This window comes from Buceros rhinoceros, unplaced genomic scaffold (genome assembly GCF_000710305.1).
Source record: "Buceros rhinoceros silvestris isolate BGI_N320 unplaced genomic scaffold, ASM71030v1 scaffold15051, whole genome shotgun sequence".
Classification (NCBI taxonomy): domain Eukaryota; kingdom Metazoa; phylum Chordata; class Aves; order Bucerotiformes; family Bucerotidae; genus Buceros; species Buceros rhinoceros.
Window position 1 is genome coordinate 1,722 of NW_010393782.1, and position 16,625 is coordinate 18,346.

General features: G+C 39.8%; 1 protein-coding gene across 1 annotated transcript in view; it reads left to right on the forward strand.

Moving 5' to 3' along the window:
• Positions 1 to 16,518, forward strand: part of LOC104501223 (putative sodium-coupled neutral amino acid transporter 9) — a gene marked incomplete at its 3' end in the record, with an annotated part of 16,624 nt that extends 106 nt beyond the window's left edge. The window contains exons 2-9 of the mRNA XM_010145000.1: positions 1 to 86; positions 8,314 to 8,446; positions 9,021 to 9,142; positions 9,292 to 9,355; positions 9,470 to 9,563; positions 10,516 to 10,686; positions 14,132 to 14,191; positions 16,321 to 16,518. Coding sequence (XP_010143302.1) covers positions 1 to 86; positions 8,314 to 8,446; positions 9,021 to 9,142; positions 9,292 to 9,355; positions 9,470 to 9,563; positions 10,516 to 10,686; positions 14,132 to 14,191; positions 16,321 to 16,518 — 928 coding nt within the window. The remainder of the gene's footprint in view (positions 87 to 8,313; positions 8,447 to 9,020; positions 9,143 to 9,291; positions 9,356 to 9,469; positions 9,564 to 10,515; positions 10,687 to 14,131; positions 14,192 to 16,320) is intronic.
• Between the last annotated feature and the right edge of the window lie 107 nt (positions 16,519 to 16,625).

A 16,625-nucleotide genomic window follows, 5' to 3' on the forward strand; every position in this document is an offset into this window, starting at 1 on the left:
CCGCTCTTGGTTCCTGTGGGAGGTGATGAAAGCAATTATGGAATCATGAATATACAGTTCAATCCGGAAGATTTGAAGTGCAAAAGGTATGAGGAAGGCTGAACCTACAGAATGATTGTTTAGCAATGAGTTGTTGAATCTTTGCTTTTAGCAACAGAATCCTACAAAGGCAGAAGACTAATATTTGGAAACCATGATCTGAGTACAAGGAGTTCCTACTTTGTATGATACTATTTCCCAGCACCAGGTGAACCGATGTTCTTACCGTGCTTTGTTTGTGAGAATAAGACTTTTCTACTGACATTATCACTTCAGAGAGAGTGCTCCAGTAAGATCTTGGCGTGTGGCTTTTAAAATGCTCTTCGAATGCTGGATATCATCTGTGTATACTGAAGCATGATGTTTTTTATTTAGCACAACAAACTGAAATGTTGCAGGAAGACTTGCCAAATTGTGTGCTTAAATGGCTGTCAGTATGTGTAAATGGCTCTGTGTGCATTCTGCAGGTGATGCTGGAAAAATAGATTTGCTAGTACTGAGGGAATTGGCTGATCTTTACTTTCTTAAGAAAACTAAAAAACAACTGCAGGGACTTTTGAGATAGAGCAAATAAGAAGAATTCGGCAGCCCAGCCTTTTTGCCATGGCTATGATAATAATACTTATATAGCTAAGTGGATATTTTGTGCTTTTTCTTACGAGTTGAACAGCTCTGTTCTCCAAAGGAGGTTGAAGTGGGAGTCTCCCTCTGCTGTTGCAGTTAAAGATTTCTGTGAGTTGGTCCTGGAACCAAAACTGCGATTGAAATGGGAATTAACCTGATGCTAGCTGGAGGAACCAGCTTTCTTTTTTAGATGAAGGAATAGCCCTGTGCTACCTTTTGAACCGTGTTCATGGATTTTCTTTTTTCCCCCCTTTGCATCCAGCTTTGGATTTCAGTAGAGCAGATTTCCTGAGGAACTGAAGATGGCACTGTTGTATACAAAATCCTCTTCCTGGGGGCCCACTTCAGCAAAAGATGAGTTCCTGATCTTGAGTGTTTTGCTGCTGGCTCAGCCTGCAGCTTTGGAAAGCCCTGAAAGCCTACTTACACCTTAGCCAGGGGTTAAACAATCTCCCTTCTCTCTGTGAACAAAGGAGGGACGGTAAGGGTCTGAGTGAGTCCAGGGGACCAAATGGAGCAGTGGCGTAGGAGCATACAGAACTGTGTATATAAAGGTTAGGAAACTGTAGAGGTGGGAAAAGGAAATGTGCAAAACCAATTCTTGCTTTATCTTCTTTCTGAGAAGTGTCTGAGACTGTCATGGTCCTCCTGGCATAACGACTGTGGCCTTTGGGAGCTCCTTGTGTTGGAGGAATTCCTGTTTGAGGAACAATGAGTTTCAGGTAGCGTGGTGATGCAGTAGCAGCAAGAGAAGTTTACATCTTTGTGATAAATCGAAATTCCAAGATCCGCTTTTGAAAAGTGAGATTAGGTGGTGTTCCCTTATTGTGCATTCTTTTTCTTGTGATCTCTTAAGTTTGGAGACTTAGCTTCATAAAAAAATCATAGCATGTAACATTTGGTTCCCTCCCTAAAAGCAGAAGCATGTACTTGTGTTGTGTTCCCACTCCCACAAACTCCAGCTTCGCCTTATTGTTCCTCCCTTGAGTTCATTGTCCCATTTTTTGCAACCTAGTCTTTTGCCTTACAAGCACGCAGAGGCACAAAGAAGAAGGGCATGAGCCCTGGAATATCAGGAAGGCCTGGGAATCATCATGGGGCCAAACCAGATTGAACTCCATCTCTGCATGTTACAAGTGGCAGCCGCGTTCTTTAGAAGGAATGGTCAGAGAAGTCGTGGTCAGAGCAGCAGTTGGTTTGAAGGGCTTCCTCGTTAGAACTTTAGAAAGTAGCAGTTCCAGGGACAGACGTTTATCATGTGTAGAAGTTTCAAAAAGTGGAAGTGCAGTAGTACAAGATTTGCTCTTCTTAGTTTGCTCCGGTTTTTTTAGTTTGCTCTTCAGAGACCTGATAATTTTAAGTTGATTGAGATAGCTCTTGAAGTGTTTTGTGTGATTGCTTATAAACACTGTTTGTCTTTCGTAGTGCTGTTCTGTTCTTTTGTTTGGTTGGTTTGAGAGTTGCGGCATTTGCAGAGGTATTTGGTTTTCTTAAGAGCTTGGGGGATGGCATGCTTTTCAGTGTTTACATTAGAACAATAAGCTAATTGTCTTTTAGAGATGTAAATTATTTTGTCTAGTATTCTTTTGCTAATGTGGGGGCAATATAAAGCTGCTTTTAATCCTCTTAAAGAGGTTGCTACAGTTCTTCACAATGACTGAAATTACATCTTATTAGATGTGTTTTGCCCGTTTTGTAGGTCCATTTGAAAACTAGAATGTCATTGCAGCAATGGCTTATTGGTGATCATGCCAGAGGGAGTTTCGTTTTTATCTTCTACTCTTTAAATGTTTATTGTCAACAGATACTGCAGTTCTTCTCAGGAATACCTGAACCTTTGAAGAAACAAATGATGTTTTGTGTTAGTTATTTTGCATATAAAAAAAACTGTTAATGCCTCCCGCTAAAGGGAGATCAAGCCTTCTTCCTTTTTTTATTTTTTGAAGTCCTGAAGTGTTCTCACACAATGTAGGAGAGATCAGTAGGTAAAATTAAACAGTGTCTGTAGGTGGCAGTCAGAAAAGCCTTTTTGATGCAAAAGTGCTTAGTTCCCTTTTATTCTTTTTTTCTTTTGTTCTTTAACTTACAAAAAGGTAGACAGTGGTTGGGTGCAAAACTACTTGCTGCATTCTTATGCTTGTACCTCCACAGCCACGTGGTCTTTTTGCTCCCTTGCCTTCTTTCCATTTTTCTGTGCTGCTAATATTTTTACTAATTCCTGATATTGCTACTTCCTAACTGGAAGGAATTAGAACCTTCTTAATTAAGGACCTTCGTACGGCTTTGTAAGAGAAGAGTAGAATAGCTTTGCCTTTGACACAGAAGAGGGATCAGTGCTTGATGTGGTAAAGCCCGTGATTCTTTGTTTGTATCCAGTGAACAAGAGGTGGCTTAGTAATGTACTCTGAAAGGTTATTTTTGTTTTGCATCCAGTGTTACAAGATACTTGGGAGGTCATGCTGTAATCATTAGGACAATGGTGATATGAATGTGGAAAAAGTTGCAGTAAAACGTATTGGCAAGACAATAAAGATCTACTGTTTGCAATGCTTAAGTAAATTCAGACAGGTTAGAAAGTAAAAATCAAGTCAGTCGAGGAATTCTTTGCAACAGGCTTCCTTGAGAGCAGAGCACTGACATCCATGATGTTCTTATCCAGATGATAATTCCCAATTTCCCAATTCAGAAATAGCAACCTGTGAGTAGAGTCATCTTCTTATTACTTTTTATCATTACATTAATTTCCATGGTAGTGAATCAGTTTTGCTCCTAATTTATCCTGTGCCGTATACCACATTGCTCTAATAATTTGGTGATTCTGTAAAACAGTAAAGCCATAGGTATTTAGTAGCTTTATTTCTGTGTAATAATCCTGTTGGATCCCTGAAAAGTAACTGAATGGGGTGTCAAAGACATCTGTGCAACAAGCTAAAGTGGCTTCTCATGGTCTGTTTGGAGGAAAAAAATGGTTAAGCATCCTGTAAAGAGGCTTTTTTTCATATTTAACTATTAAAAGTCCATCTACTGTGAAGTCATTAATACCAACCTGTAGAGCCAAAAGGCACACTGACAAAAAAAGTGGTGCTCTGTTGTAGCAGCTCAGAACTCAGCCTAGGCCATATTGACCACCATTAGTGGTCTACCCTGGCCTCCAATCGGAAGATTTGGAGACACACCATACATAATGCTGCGGTCTCCTTTGAGACCACGCGTAGAATCAGTCTCGAGGAGAAAAGACAGCACCGAAAGAACCATGCCTTGACTGTACCACCCAAGGAGACCTTCCGGTGTGCTCTTTGCAACCGGGCTTGCCTGTTTCGCATTGGCCTTTTCAGCCATCAGCGCGCTTGCAGTAAGCGTGGGTGAAGCCCTTCCCAAATCTTCGTCCGCGAAGCCAAGCCATGATGATGATGATGAGCTCAGAACTCTACTTTTGATCAGATATACTGAACCTGCTTTTGAAAATTATTTCAGCAAAGGTACTGGAAAACCGTATTATTCAGTTTAAAACTTTTGGAGATAGATATTCATCATACTGCTTCATTGCTCTGCAAGAGTAGTACATTGCTGGAGAAAATCCATAAGAAAGATGTAGCACTCCTATGGATGCTAGCAGTTGCAAGATTGTGTGTAGTTTGCCAAACAAACTTGCTTCTTGTACTGTTCCCCCTAACCCTCCAAATCCAACATTTGAACTTTGCCACAAACAGTATTTGGAAACAACTTTAATCATGGGGATCTCCTTTTGTATTCTTTGCTTGCTGAAATGGCTACTGAAGTTCTTAATGTGAGCAAGTTTGGACAGAAGCCCTCTTCTCTCTTTTCCTGGACCTGCACTAGAACTCTTATTAAGCATCCTTTTCTGTCACTGTGAAATAACTAACAGATAAGTGTAGCTGCAGATATTCTGGAAATGGTTGCTGAAGTACATGTGCAGGGTGTAGTATATGGGAGGTGTGGACTTCCTGCTTGAGATCCCGTGTCTTGTCCTTACTGTCCTCTGGAAAACAGCTGTGTTTTACTGTTGGGTGTGCTCTGGTAAAAAGAGCAATTTCTTTTTCAACAAAAAATTGTTGAAAAAAGTTGAAAAGCCAAAAAATAGTTTTTCAGGCTAGCTATTGAAATGTAAATTATAACTGTGTTTTTCAGTATAGATAGGATATATTGATGGTCACTATGGTCTATCTCGATGCATAGAAATTGTCTGCACTGTTTTGCATTGATTATCACATCCTCCAGTTGCATAACCTCTCCCCTTTCCCCAGGCCACATTGTTCCACATCCTTTTCATAATCACTTTGCCCCTTGAGAAATATAATATGATTGCCTGTATAAGTCAGAAAGGTCTGTAGGAATCTGTGGCAGCTTCTGATGCTTACTCATACAGCGTGCATCTCTGCTAGACTTAAGGTCCCTAAAGAGAGTTTTCCAGAATAGATCCCAGATTACATCCTACTTGCTTTGGGCTTTGAAAATCTCAGTCTTTGATAACTTCTTTGAGTTTTGAAGAGCATCTTAGTCTTCTGTCTGAGTATGCCCTACAAGCAGTCTTTGATCTGGGTGTACCTAGGAGCTGGGAGATGACCTTGATCCTAAACAGGGTGCTACCTTCTCCTGCTCGAGATCAGGGAGGAAGGTTGCATTCCAGCCTGCCCTCATGGCTTCCAAGTCAGACTGGTGTTTTCAAAGAGATCTGTAACAACCATAAAGCTGATGGGTGGACAGTCTATTTTAGCATAGTCAGTTGCTCAGTAAGGTTACACGTACAGTGGAATCCTGAGAGAAGGAAAATTAATTGATGCTTTAAAACATTTTCATTCTCAACACGTGTGCCAGAAGGGATCAGGAGGGGAAGTAGCCCAAGTGCTGGCAGCGTTGAACATGTGCACTCCTCCAGACAGGAAGCAGCAACAGCGGATGTATAGAATTTCTTGGAGATTGTTTAATTTTCTTTTTCCTCACCCATAGATTAGATTCTGGATCATGCCATTCTGTTTTGTGCCAGACCATAAATTGCTTGTTCAATCCACGCTCTGTTCATAATATTGAAGAAAATGAAATACTTTTCTCTAAAGAATTTCTTCCCTACAGACAGATATGTTTTTACTACACATTAATTTTTTTTTAATTTGTTTGGTCATTGACTAACAACACTAATCACATAAAATAGTATGTTGTATTTGTGTTTTCTATTATTTTAGTTTTGAGTCATGGCTTTAACTTGAATTGATTTTTAAAAATAATCTCCAACTGTCTTCCAATCTGGAAGAATTTTCTTTGATATCCATGTCAGCAGTTGTTGAACACCATTTTGAACGAACTCTTGGCCACAGATCTGTTTGCAAAATGTGAAGTTGGTCTTAGTGTAGTTTTTCCACAGTAGCAATGGCGGTTTATGGGGATGTATTAAAAACATTAACTGGAGGTGGAGAAAGAGGTAGTCCTTATGAAGGTTTTTACACTATGGTGCTGCCGTACAATTAGCAAAACACATACTTTTAATGTTGTAAGTATAATGTTTGTCAGTGATCCAAAAAGAAAACAGCAGAGAGATGACTGGGGGTGGGGAGGCATTTAAACATATTACATTTCCTGGTTTCATAACTGCAGTCTTTATTTTACAGGTCTTCTAATTAAATATTTTTTAGCAGTGTCTAGTGATCAATCAGCCAAATAAATTTTAAGCTAAAGCAACTGAAGTCCTTCAGAGCTGACAGGCCATGAGTATTGTTGTATGATACATACCTGTGAAATTAGGTAGCCTTCTGTACCTCTGACTTAAGTAATAAAGCTATTGCTTAAAATTTATTCGTGTTTAATTGTACTACCTCCCTTAATGGTTTATAAGAACACCACAGAAGTCCACACACAAAACAGGGCTTTTCCAAAAACAGAGAGTCAGGTGAGAGTGTTTTAAAACTTGAACGTGTTCTTTTTAATTTCACAAAGTGGGAGACAGCTTAGCAAATCTAAACCATTTTTTCCACGATGAAGGAAGACGTAAGGATTAATGACGTCTAAGACAAAGGAGAGAATGAATTTGTGGAACAGGAAGTTATTTTTCTCTATTTTCCACTTTTCAGTCAGTTTCTATTAGTACCATAAATACTCCTACCTGCTGTGTCCCCTTAAGCACACAAGAATAAGGACCTGTCTTGGTTTCTTGCAAACGTGTAACAATCAGCTTCAGAGCTGTATTCCTTTTCTTCCTTTCATCTAAAAGGTGTTGCCATGGGGCAAATCCTTAATGATTCACTGGGAAAGAGGATGAGGCCTTTGTCACAGTATTGGGAGCTGGGGCAGGAGTAGTCAACCAATTCCCTTTGTAGTCTGAGCCAGAAATGGGTATTGAAAAACAGTCAATTCAAATAATCTTTGCTCATATTACAGGAAAAATAGCATGGATTTGTTGCTGACCTAATTTCTGCTCTTGGTAGCCTGAAACCTGTTGTGATTTGTGCTTGTGGGTTCTGGTTTTAGGGTGGTTCTTGTTCCTGAGTGATTTATACATCAACCTGGATGAACAAGAAGATCAGAAAGCTGTTGGGATTACTTCAGACATTAAAAGCACTGGTGAAAGGGAAAATATCCAAAACCCTGTTTCAAGGCTTACAGGTCACCAGTATCCCCTCTCTTGTTGGAGAAATTAGCCTGTCAGGGCTAGGAGTGAATGTCGCATTTAGTAGCATAGTATGTCTGTATGGAAGTAAATTATTCTTGATTTAAAAGAGAAGAATTGTTAGCAGTATCTTGATTAGGTCACATATCTCTGGAGAATCTCTTGCATAAAGCTAGATTTATGTTGTGTTGTTACTTCGGGACCAGCCTTTGCTCCATTTGCTCTCTCACAGCTACAGAGAAAACAAGGGACATGTGGTGTGACTGCTTTCTCCTTCAGTGGCTGTGACAATGCATGCAGCCCAACTCACCTGGGAGAGAGGGAAGGAAGACCACCTGTATTCCATACATCTCTGTATGAGAGATGTAGGGATTCTGTGGCTGACAGTCCTGTGATTACACCGATTAAAGCTGGAGCGAATTCAGGAAGTAGTTCAGAATTGCAAATGGACATCTGTTGTTCCATGTTCTGTCACAAATTCCGTTTCTTGTTGCATTGGCTTAAAAACAGAATGAGCACATGGGCCTATTTGGGCTTGTCTCCTTCCCCATTAAACGCAAGTTCTTAACAGTGTTTTTGGCTAGATTGGTAGTTTCTAACCTTTTCGTAGATGGTCCTCATTACCACCACTCATTCCTCTTTTGTATTCTTTCTGCTTCTGCATCCTTACCTTTTTTCCTCATCATTATTTCTGGCAACACTGCTTATACGCACTGATAAGCTTGGGCCAGCTTATTAACATGTTCTGGTGTGACTCATTGTTGAGAACTAATAAACTGGATGTTAGGACTGAATATTGATGTTAGATTGCACCACAGAATCTAGGCAGGAGGCCATTTTAATATGGATGATATAAACACATGGTTCTTTAATGGATGACAGCTTCCCTTGTGGCAGTGGTATTTTTGCATTTGCTTTGTGTCAGTGAATGACAAACTTACCCTGAGTAATGCTAAGCTGTTCTCTGAGTTGAACGTTAGCTCTTGTGTTCTAGGGTTTTAAAGGTTCTCCTTCACTTTTCCCTCCTTCAGACCATTTCATGTGGAGCCTACAAACATAGTCAGTGTGAACGATGACATGCAAAGAGTCACTGATGAAGCTTCAGCGATGAATAAGCGGATTCATTACTACAGCAGGCTCACGTCTCCTGCAGACAGGGCATTGGTAAGACAAAGACAGCTACTGATTAACTTAGTGGCCTCTGGCACATTGGGTCTTCCCCAGCCTAGGTTTATAAAAGAAGCACAAATAAAGGTAGGAGGAAAATTGCTCAACAGCTTGCTTTGGAGTAAATAGCTAGTAGCTGAGTGCCTTAACAAGGCCTTGTGTTATCACAAGTTGTGACTGACTTCTTCTGCAATACTTTCACCCTCCAAAGCAAGCATACAAACAGCTTGAATTTTGTAACAGTAGTCCAGGCTGTCCAGATGTGTGTACTCATTTCTCCCATCTGTCAGGATTTTAGCAGTAGTCAGCTGCAATGATTGAACTATCATGACCAGTGCATGGTATGTTGCAGACATTTTTCAGAAGAAAAATCTATTTTCCTGCTATCTGGCTAAAAATCCTATCAATTGTTTTTTTCATGGAGAAAATTAATGTAGTCCAACCTTATTCTTTTTTTGTTAAATGCACTTTTCATGGAAAGATTTGTGATTTACAACAACTGGCTTCCTGTATTTAAGACAACAGTTTATTTGGTGTTATTAATAAGTCTTTTTTTTTATCCGTCTATTAGATTGCTCCTGATCATGTACTTCCAGCTCCTGATGAAATCTACGTGTACAGTCCATTAGGAACTGCTTTTAAAGTTGACAGTTGCACAGATGGCTATGGTAAAAACTCCAGTATAGTGACAATGTATGTTAAGCACCTTGCCATAAATTAGCCAGAAAATTCATTACTATTGAATGTTCTGTATTGTATGAATAACAATAGTAGCTAAGAGGATAGTATTAAGTAAGAGTGCTGCTTAAATCATTCACTGGGTTTTTTTCCTTTCTTCCTAGATTTATGATATGGAATACAATGATGGGTACATCTATATTAAGTATCCCATGGGGAATAAAACAGGTAAAACTATAAAAAATGTATGTGTATGAAAATGTTTTTGGCAACATGGCTTGCTCTTGATTTTTCTGTGTATAACAGTGTATACAGTAAACTGTATTTCTCCCTTTTAAACAGGCAGGCTTTACTTCTGGAATCATTCTCATCTTACTGATGGGCATTTTGACTCTTTATTGCTGCTATAGAGTTGTGAAATCACGGAAAACAATACGTAAGAGATACAAAGCTTCATAAAACAAATATTTCAATTAAGTGTGAAATACAGATATCTAGTAGATTCTTAGTTTGTCTGTATCTTTACTATATGTTAGACCTGACCTGCAAGTAAAAGCTGTTCCTTTGAATGTCTTCCTACTTTTGTAGACTGGATTTAAGCTCTGTAAGCTAAAATGTCTGTCTTCCCTAATTAAATTATCCTTCAGTTCCTTGGGACCTAAGTATTGTAGCCAAGCACAAACTCTTAGAAAGCAAGGCTTCACGCATTCACTTACTAAGCATTTGGGACTTAGGGAGTTAGAGACTTCCCTTCTTCTCCATAAACACCGTCCAGTTCTCGACGTGTATTTCTGATCATGTTCTGCAGTGGAACAGTGTGGGCTGTAGCTGCATCCACTTGTGTTGTATGCCTGTACTACCGAAATATTTGTGCATTGTATTGGAAGCAATTTATGGATAATTGCCTCACTGAAGTGGTACTACTTAGAATGTACTTTTACTGTTAAAACTCATCTTGCACCTCTTGTAGTTCATGCTTTTCTGCCTAAACTAACCCCTCACTTGCTCAAATAAAGGCAGTTAAGATGTCCTGTTTGTGGTAACTCATTTCAGGGCATTGTTGAGTATTAGTCCATGGTCTGGCCTGTTTTGCTGTAACTCATGCAAAAGGCGTTAGCTGCAAATGCATGGCTGTGTTTTTGCTACCGTGTCTTATTCTAGTGCTTCTGGAAGTACTCAGTGTGGCCGCAAAAAAAGCCTCTAATTCTTCAGGCTTCTTCAATCAAACACCTAACAAGTGTTAGACTTTAAGATTAACAGTGATCTTCTTAGTAGCCTTTGGAAGCACTGTGAATTCTGAAACAAGAACACATACTGTCATGAAGAGTTCTACTGACACAAATACAACATTTTATTCAGATACGTTTCTATTTTTGTATCTTCTTCAGCTTTAATAGATACCTCAAACTGGGAGTTCCCAGATGTTTGCAAGTATTACTTTGGATCCTTTGGTCAGTGGTCAAGCCTCTTATTTTCTATGGTGTCGCTTGTTGGAGCCATGGTTGTTTATTGGGTCCTTATGTCGAACTTTCTGTTCAACACAGGAAAGTTTATATACAGTAAGTGTACAGTTTTGGTTAAGTTACAGCTATCTTGTAGAGAGATCGTGACTTTGCTTTATACTGAAAAAGGATTGTCCATTTTACTTAATTTTGATTTTTCTGTCATATTGCATGAAAAATTAAGTGAGAATTAAATAATTGGGGGGGGTTATGGGCACAGTCGTGTTTTTTCAAACCCAGTTTCTCAGTCTCTCTCGAAGTGTTGTTTTAATGCAAGACGAAGTCCCAATTATCTGATTTGCATATCAGTAATGAGGCTAGTTGGTAGGTCAAACAACCCAAATGTAGTTTCTTGTTTCCAGTTTGTATTTTCACTCCCTCCTTGTTTGCCTGGGTGTAACTGAACAGCCATGTAACAGGCTAGGCTGTCGAAATGATGAAGGTCAATGCAAAAAAAAAATCTAGTTTCATTCTAGATTTCAGCAAACACATTTAGAGTGCTGCCATATAGAAAATTTCTACACACATCCCTAGAGGAACGATGAACTGTAGCGCAGTGAAAGAATGATTTCTAGACTGGCATTGCTACAAAAGAAAGCATGTTGTTTATTTATAGTCTTGTACGTGCACAGACACACAAGCCTGTGTGGACACAATCAATTAGGTATGTAGGGTTGTGGGAATAAATGATGGAATTGAGGGCTTTGAAAATCTGACTCAGAGTGTTGAATAGCACAACTAAGATTTAAGAGTTTCTGTTTGAGGGTAATTAACAAATCTCTGAGGCACGTAACAGCACAGACTCTTACACTTCTTAAACAATGTTTAATTAGAATTCTGACCATCCCTGAAGGAGACACTTTACTGTATTGGTTAATGGCTGGTGTATTTTAGAGCTGACCTAATTCATATGTTGTTAAGGCACTTCATTTTAGATTTCATTTTTTTAAAATAAGATTAGCCCTTTAATCCTAAATTATTTTAAATCAAATAATTGAGATTCTAATGTGCAAACTTTAGAATGATCAAAACAGTTCCTTTTCCAGGAGAAACCTCCAGCTTTTCCCTGAGATTGGCATATTATTTTATCTCTGACCTACATTTGTAAGCGATTCGTATTTAGTTGTTTGCCTTGTGATAACTTCAGTCATTGGATTCCTGTCCTAACTTTCATTATAGATACTTAATCACTAAGTTATGAAATGGGTAACAGGGTGTAGGTTTGACACAATGGCATCTTCCAGCCATGCGTTTCTAAGTGATTCTAAGCAGCCTACTGTATTTAATTCTGGTACATTCAGATGACTTTTGATAAAACCTGCACACACAGTTTAGATGGGAGCAGTTGATTTTCTAAGGTAGGATGGTCTAGAAATCAGTAGCATGCAAAGAATGCAAGAACTGTAAGCCAAGTATGATATCCCGTTGTGGTGGGTTGACCTTGTCTGGACACCAGGGGGCCACCGAGCTGCTCCATCACTCCGCTTCTCATTAGATCGGGGAGGGGAGAAAATAAGATGGAAAAAAACCTCGTGGGTCAAGATAAAGGCAGTTTAATAAAGTAAAAGCAAAGGCTGCGTGCGAAACCGAAGGAAAACAAAAGATTTATTTTCTACTTTCGATTTGCAGACAATGTCCAGCCACTTCCTGGGAAGCAGGGCTTCAGTACATGGGGAAAATGAACTCCATCCCAACCAGACACAATATACCTGTCTTTTTGGTTTTTTTAACAGGGTGCCCCATGCTTTTGTTCTGTACTTGTTTTATGAAACAGAAATAAACCCACAAATGCAGTTACTAGTCCTATAACGCTTTTTAAGTACAGAGAAAGCATAAGGTTGCTATCTGTCTGTAACTAGTTCTAAAGTGTTCTAATTCTGTGCTCATTCTGCTCGAATGCCATTCTTTTGATGGCATCACACTAGGTACATTTTTTTTTTAAGTAGCAACACAAAACAGTGGTGAAGTGAGGAGATGAGGCATGATTTTAATTCTCTTGACTGTTATATACATTTGTGATGTTTTAACTCCAGCTGCCTGCTAGGCACCACCCAGCCGCTCACTCACTCCTCCCTGGTGAGATGGGGGAGAGAATCAGAAGGGTAAAAGTGAGAAAGCTTATGGGTTGAGATAAAGACAATTTAACAGGTAAAGCAAAATCCACATGCACAAGCAAGACAAAACAAGGAATTATTTCACTACTGCCCATCAGCAGCCAGATGTTCAGCCATCTCGAGAAAAGCTGGGCTCCATCACACATAATGGTTACTTTGGAAGACAAACGCCGTCATTCCAAACATCCCCCCCCTTCCTTCTTCTTCTCCCTAGTTTTATTGTTGAGCATGATGTCATAGCATATGGAATATCCCTTTGGTCAGTGGTGGTCAGTTGTCTTAGCTGTGTCCCTTCCCAACTTCTTGTGGTCCCCCAGCCTGCCTGCTCACTAGTGGAGTGGGGTGAGAAGCAGAACCGGCCTTGATGCTGTGTAAGCAGTGCTCAGCAGTAACTAAAACATCCCAATGTATCAGCGCCATTTTCAGCACAAATCCCATGCATCACCCCATACCAGCTACCATGAAGAAATTTAATTCTATCCCAGCCAAAACCAGCACAACACTGAACTGATATCAGTAAGTATGAGAAACTCAGTTGTGATTCAGGGTGTCATAAATCAAAATGAAGAAACAAAGAGTTTTCTTCCCACAAGACTCTTTGTTTTATGAGAAGCAAGCTGGTATTAATTACCTTTTTAAAATCTCAGGCCTACTGCCCCGTTGATTTTCTGTGTGCATAATAATCCCACATGCAGCAGAAGCAAATTTTAACTGGAGACACAAAAATTAAATTTCCAAGGAGATGGGCAATTTTGGTGGGTATATATACATAAATAAAAGAGAACTGCTATACAACTGATGAAGTTGGAAAAACTCGAAAATGTCTGGTGTGACAGAACAGCGAAGTACCACAGGAGTGTACTGAGAGGACTGTAGACAGTGAGACTTAAAAGATTTTTCCAGAGATTACTTTTTTTAAAATACAACCTGGAAAAAACATCACACACAACTTCTTTTGAAAAAAAGATTAGAAAAAAAATTAGAAAATTCTGTGTAATACCATCTGCACTAAGGGTATGGTTGCATGCATTTTTTTTTCTGTCCCAAAAGAGGCTGGTTTTAAGATGCAGTTACTGTACAACACTGCAGGCTGAGGAGCTGGGACAAGCAGAGGTGTGCTGGGGGAGCAGCTGGGAGGGGAGACTTGGAAACTTTGTAAATTGACGGAGCTGCTGAGAAGAAAGTAGTGCAGTTGAAGGCTACTTTAAAACACTTCTAAAGATAGAAGTTTTAAAATACCCATTTGGGGGTGGGGGGAGTGCAAGCTGCTGAGTCACACTTGTAATGTAATTTTTCAAAATACTTCCTTACTTAATTTTTATCAAGTCAACAGATAAAAGCCTAATAGGTTTGGGACATTGATGGTAAGATTTGCTTCTTATTTTCAGACTTCGTTCATGACATTAATGTAACAGATATTGTTCCTGGCACGAATGGAAGTGACAAAGGTAGGAAGCACTTACTAGTGTTGTGTTTCCTGGTTTGGGGGAGTGGGGGCCTAAACACATTCCAGTGAACGTCACAAATTCTAACTACCCTTTTTTAAAAAAAAGTTTTCTCTGTGAAGTTTGTGCTTCCACAAATAACCACACAATTGTAAAGCTTAATAATTGGGGCAAAAAAGAAAGTGGGAATGGTGATAAGGATTAAAAAGCAGATTATGAATTTCTGTATAACCAGATAGATCCTCCTTAAAACCATGACTGTTAGACATCATAACAGTAGTTGCACAATGAGGAGTTGCCTTAAGGCAACTTCTGCAGCCTAAAATTGAAGCACATCAGATTTATTTACTGCTTAAAATTGTGGCTGGGGCATCTTTGCTCTTCACCACCTCTGCAACATTCTTATTTTAAAAAATGCTGTAAGAACAGCTTAAGGCTGAGCCTGAAAAGGAACAAGTGTCAGGCTACATGACCTTCTGCTTTCAAAGAGTTTGACATTTGCAAAGTGAGGGAAGAAACTGCAGTTGAGTAAGTAGATAGGTCTGTTGGATGTTCTTAAGTTGGCAGAATAATGTAGAATGAAGGCAGGAGCTAGGCATTGTCAGCCTCGGGTCTTCCTGCCTATGTGTAGTAACTGAACGTGTAGTGCTTTGTTATGAAGCAGGAATTTTTCTCTATCTTGGGTGCTTATGGGAATGGGGAAACGTTTCAGTACCAAATGGGCAGTTGTGTGTCACAGTAGCTACAGCCAGTTTTCTGGAGAGCAGCTGTTTGGACTCAGGCAAAGGACTTGAGAAATAATTCTGAAAACCAGCTGATGTGCATTTGAGCAAGTTCTGCCTCTCCTGCAGTCCTTACCAGCAAGGCACCAATAGCTGCAGCAGTCCTCTTTCTCTTTGTTCTCCCCTGCTTCTGCTGTTCTGTCCCATAGTTACACAGTGGAGGTTATAACTTGAGACAAAGTAGATAACAATATTCCACAGCATCCCACAGCAACTGGAAGATTTAAGGTAGCTGCTTCACAAAATTAAGGGCTGCCAGATGCACGAATGAGTCTTGGCAGGGCCTTCAGGGCTACCAAGGAGGAAAAAAAAGCATTTTTCAAGCTCTGTGAATCAATCTTCTTTTAACCAATGGAGAGAAAACAAATGAGAAGGCTGGGAGTACAGTAGCGTAATGGTCTCTCAAGGGCTTTGACAGAACACTTTTTACACCTCTGTCTTTGTCACAGAACAAAGCATGCAGCCAGTGTGGGAAGGAGGCTTTCGGCTATTGTAGGGTGCCAAAATTTTAAAAAAGGTGTTAGGAGAACAATAAAAGAGGTTCGTATTTCAGCACAGAACTTTGTAGGCATATGTTAGAAAGAAATGTTGATTTTAACATAAATAAACAGATTTTTGTCAAGGGATCTTTTTGTTTGGTTGGTTTTGTTCCAATCACGTGTTCAGGTGCTGCCATTGATCAGCCATCATGTAACAGGAGCGTGACGCACCTTTTTGGCAGCATTGGTACACACATGGGTGTGTGTCTTAAATTGCTTCTGTTCTGTTGTCTAGCATTGACGTACTTGACCCTGGCATAGCACCAAGATGATAGGGTGTTTTGGTTCAGTGCCTGAGTTTCAGACCTGCCAATCGGTACAGTAGTTTTTTGTCCTCCTTAGTTTGTGTATTCCCGGAGCATCATACAGTAATAAAGGCTTTTCTGTGCACAGATCTACTTGCATCTTCAAGTGTGCAGGTACAGATTACAATGTTAAATATGCAGCCGGATGCAGAGGTGTGTTGCTATGACTTGATTCCAGCAGGTGCATGTAGGCACTGAACACACCTAGTTAGACCTACACCACAGCTCAGACTTCAGACAAATTAGCACCTTTGTTGTCCTTGGCTGAAAGAACCGTGGCACTTGTCAGCTTGGAGTGCACAGTGCTTAGCAGTGAAATCTTAGCACAGAACTCCTGATAAAGAAAACAAATGGAGGTTTGGACCTGAGTTGACAAACATTCGTTTGGAGTGACCCTATTCCTCATAGGTAGAAGAATCCAGAAATTACGGGATCTTGGCTGTGAAAATTCTGTGCAAGTAAAAACCCTTTTAATCTGGGGATATTTTTATTTTCCTTTCTTCCAGTTATTTGTCCAAGTGCTGCTACCGGTCACCCACCACAGAACAGGAGTGTGATGTTCCCTTCTGGCAACAATACAGGTTTTGAACTCTTTGAGAAGTGGTGGAACAAATCACAAACGGTTCCATTTTACTTGATTGCTGTTCTTCTACCCCTGCTAAATCTGAAGTCGCCATCCTTCTTTGCAAAGTTTAATGTCCTAGGTAAGTAGCAAGTACTACTAAACCAATGGTTCATTGTGACTAAAATGTATGGAAAACAATAAACTACTCCAATGAGCAGAATCATGGAATCATTTAGGTTGGAAAAG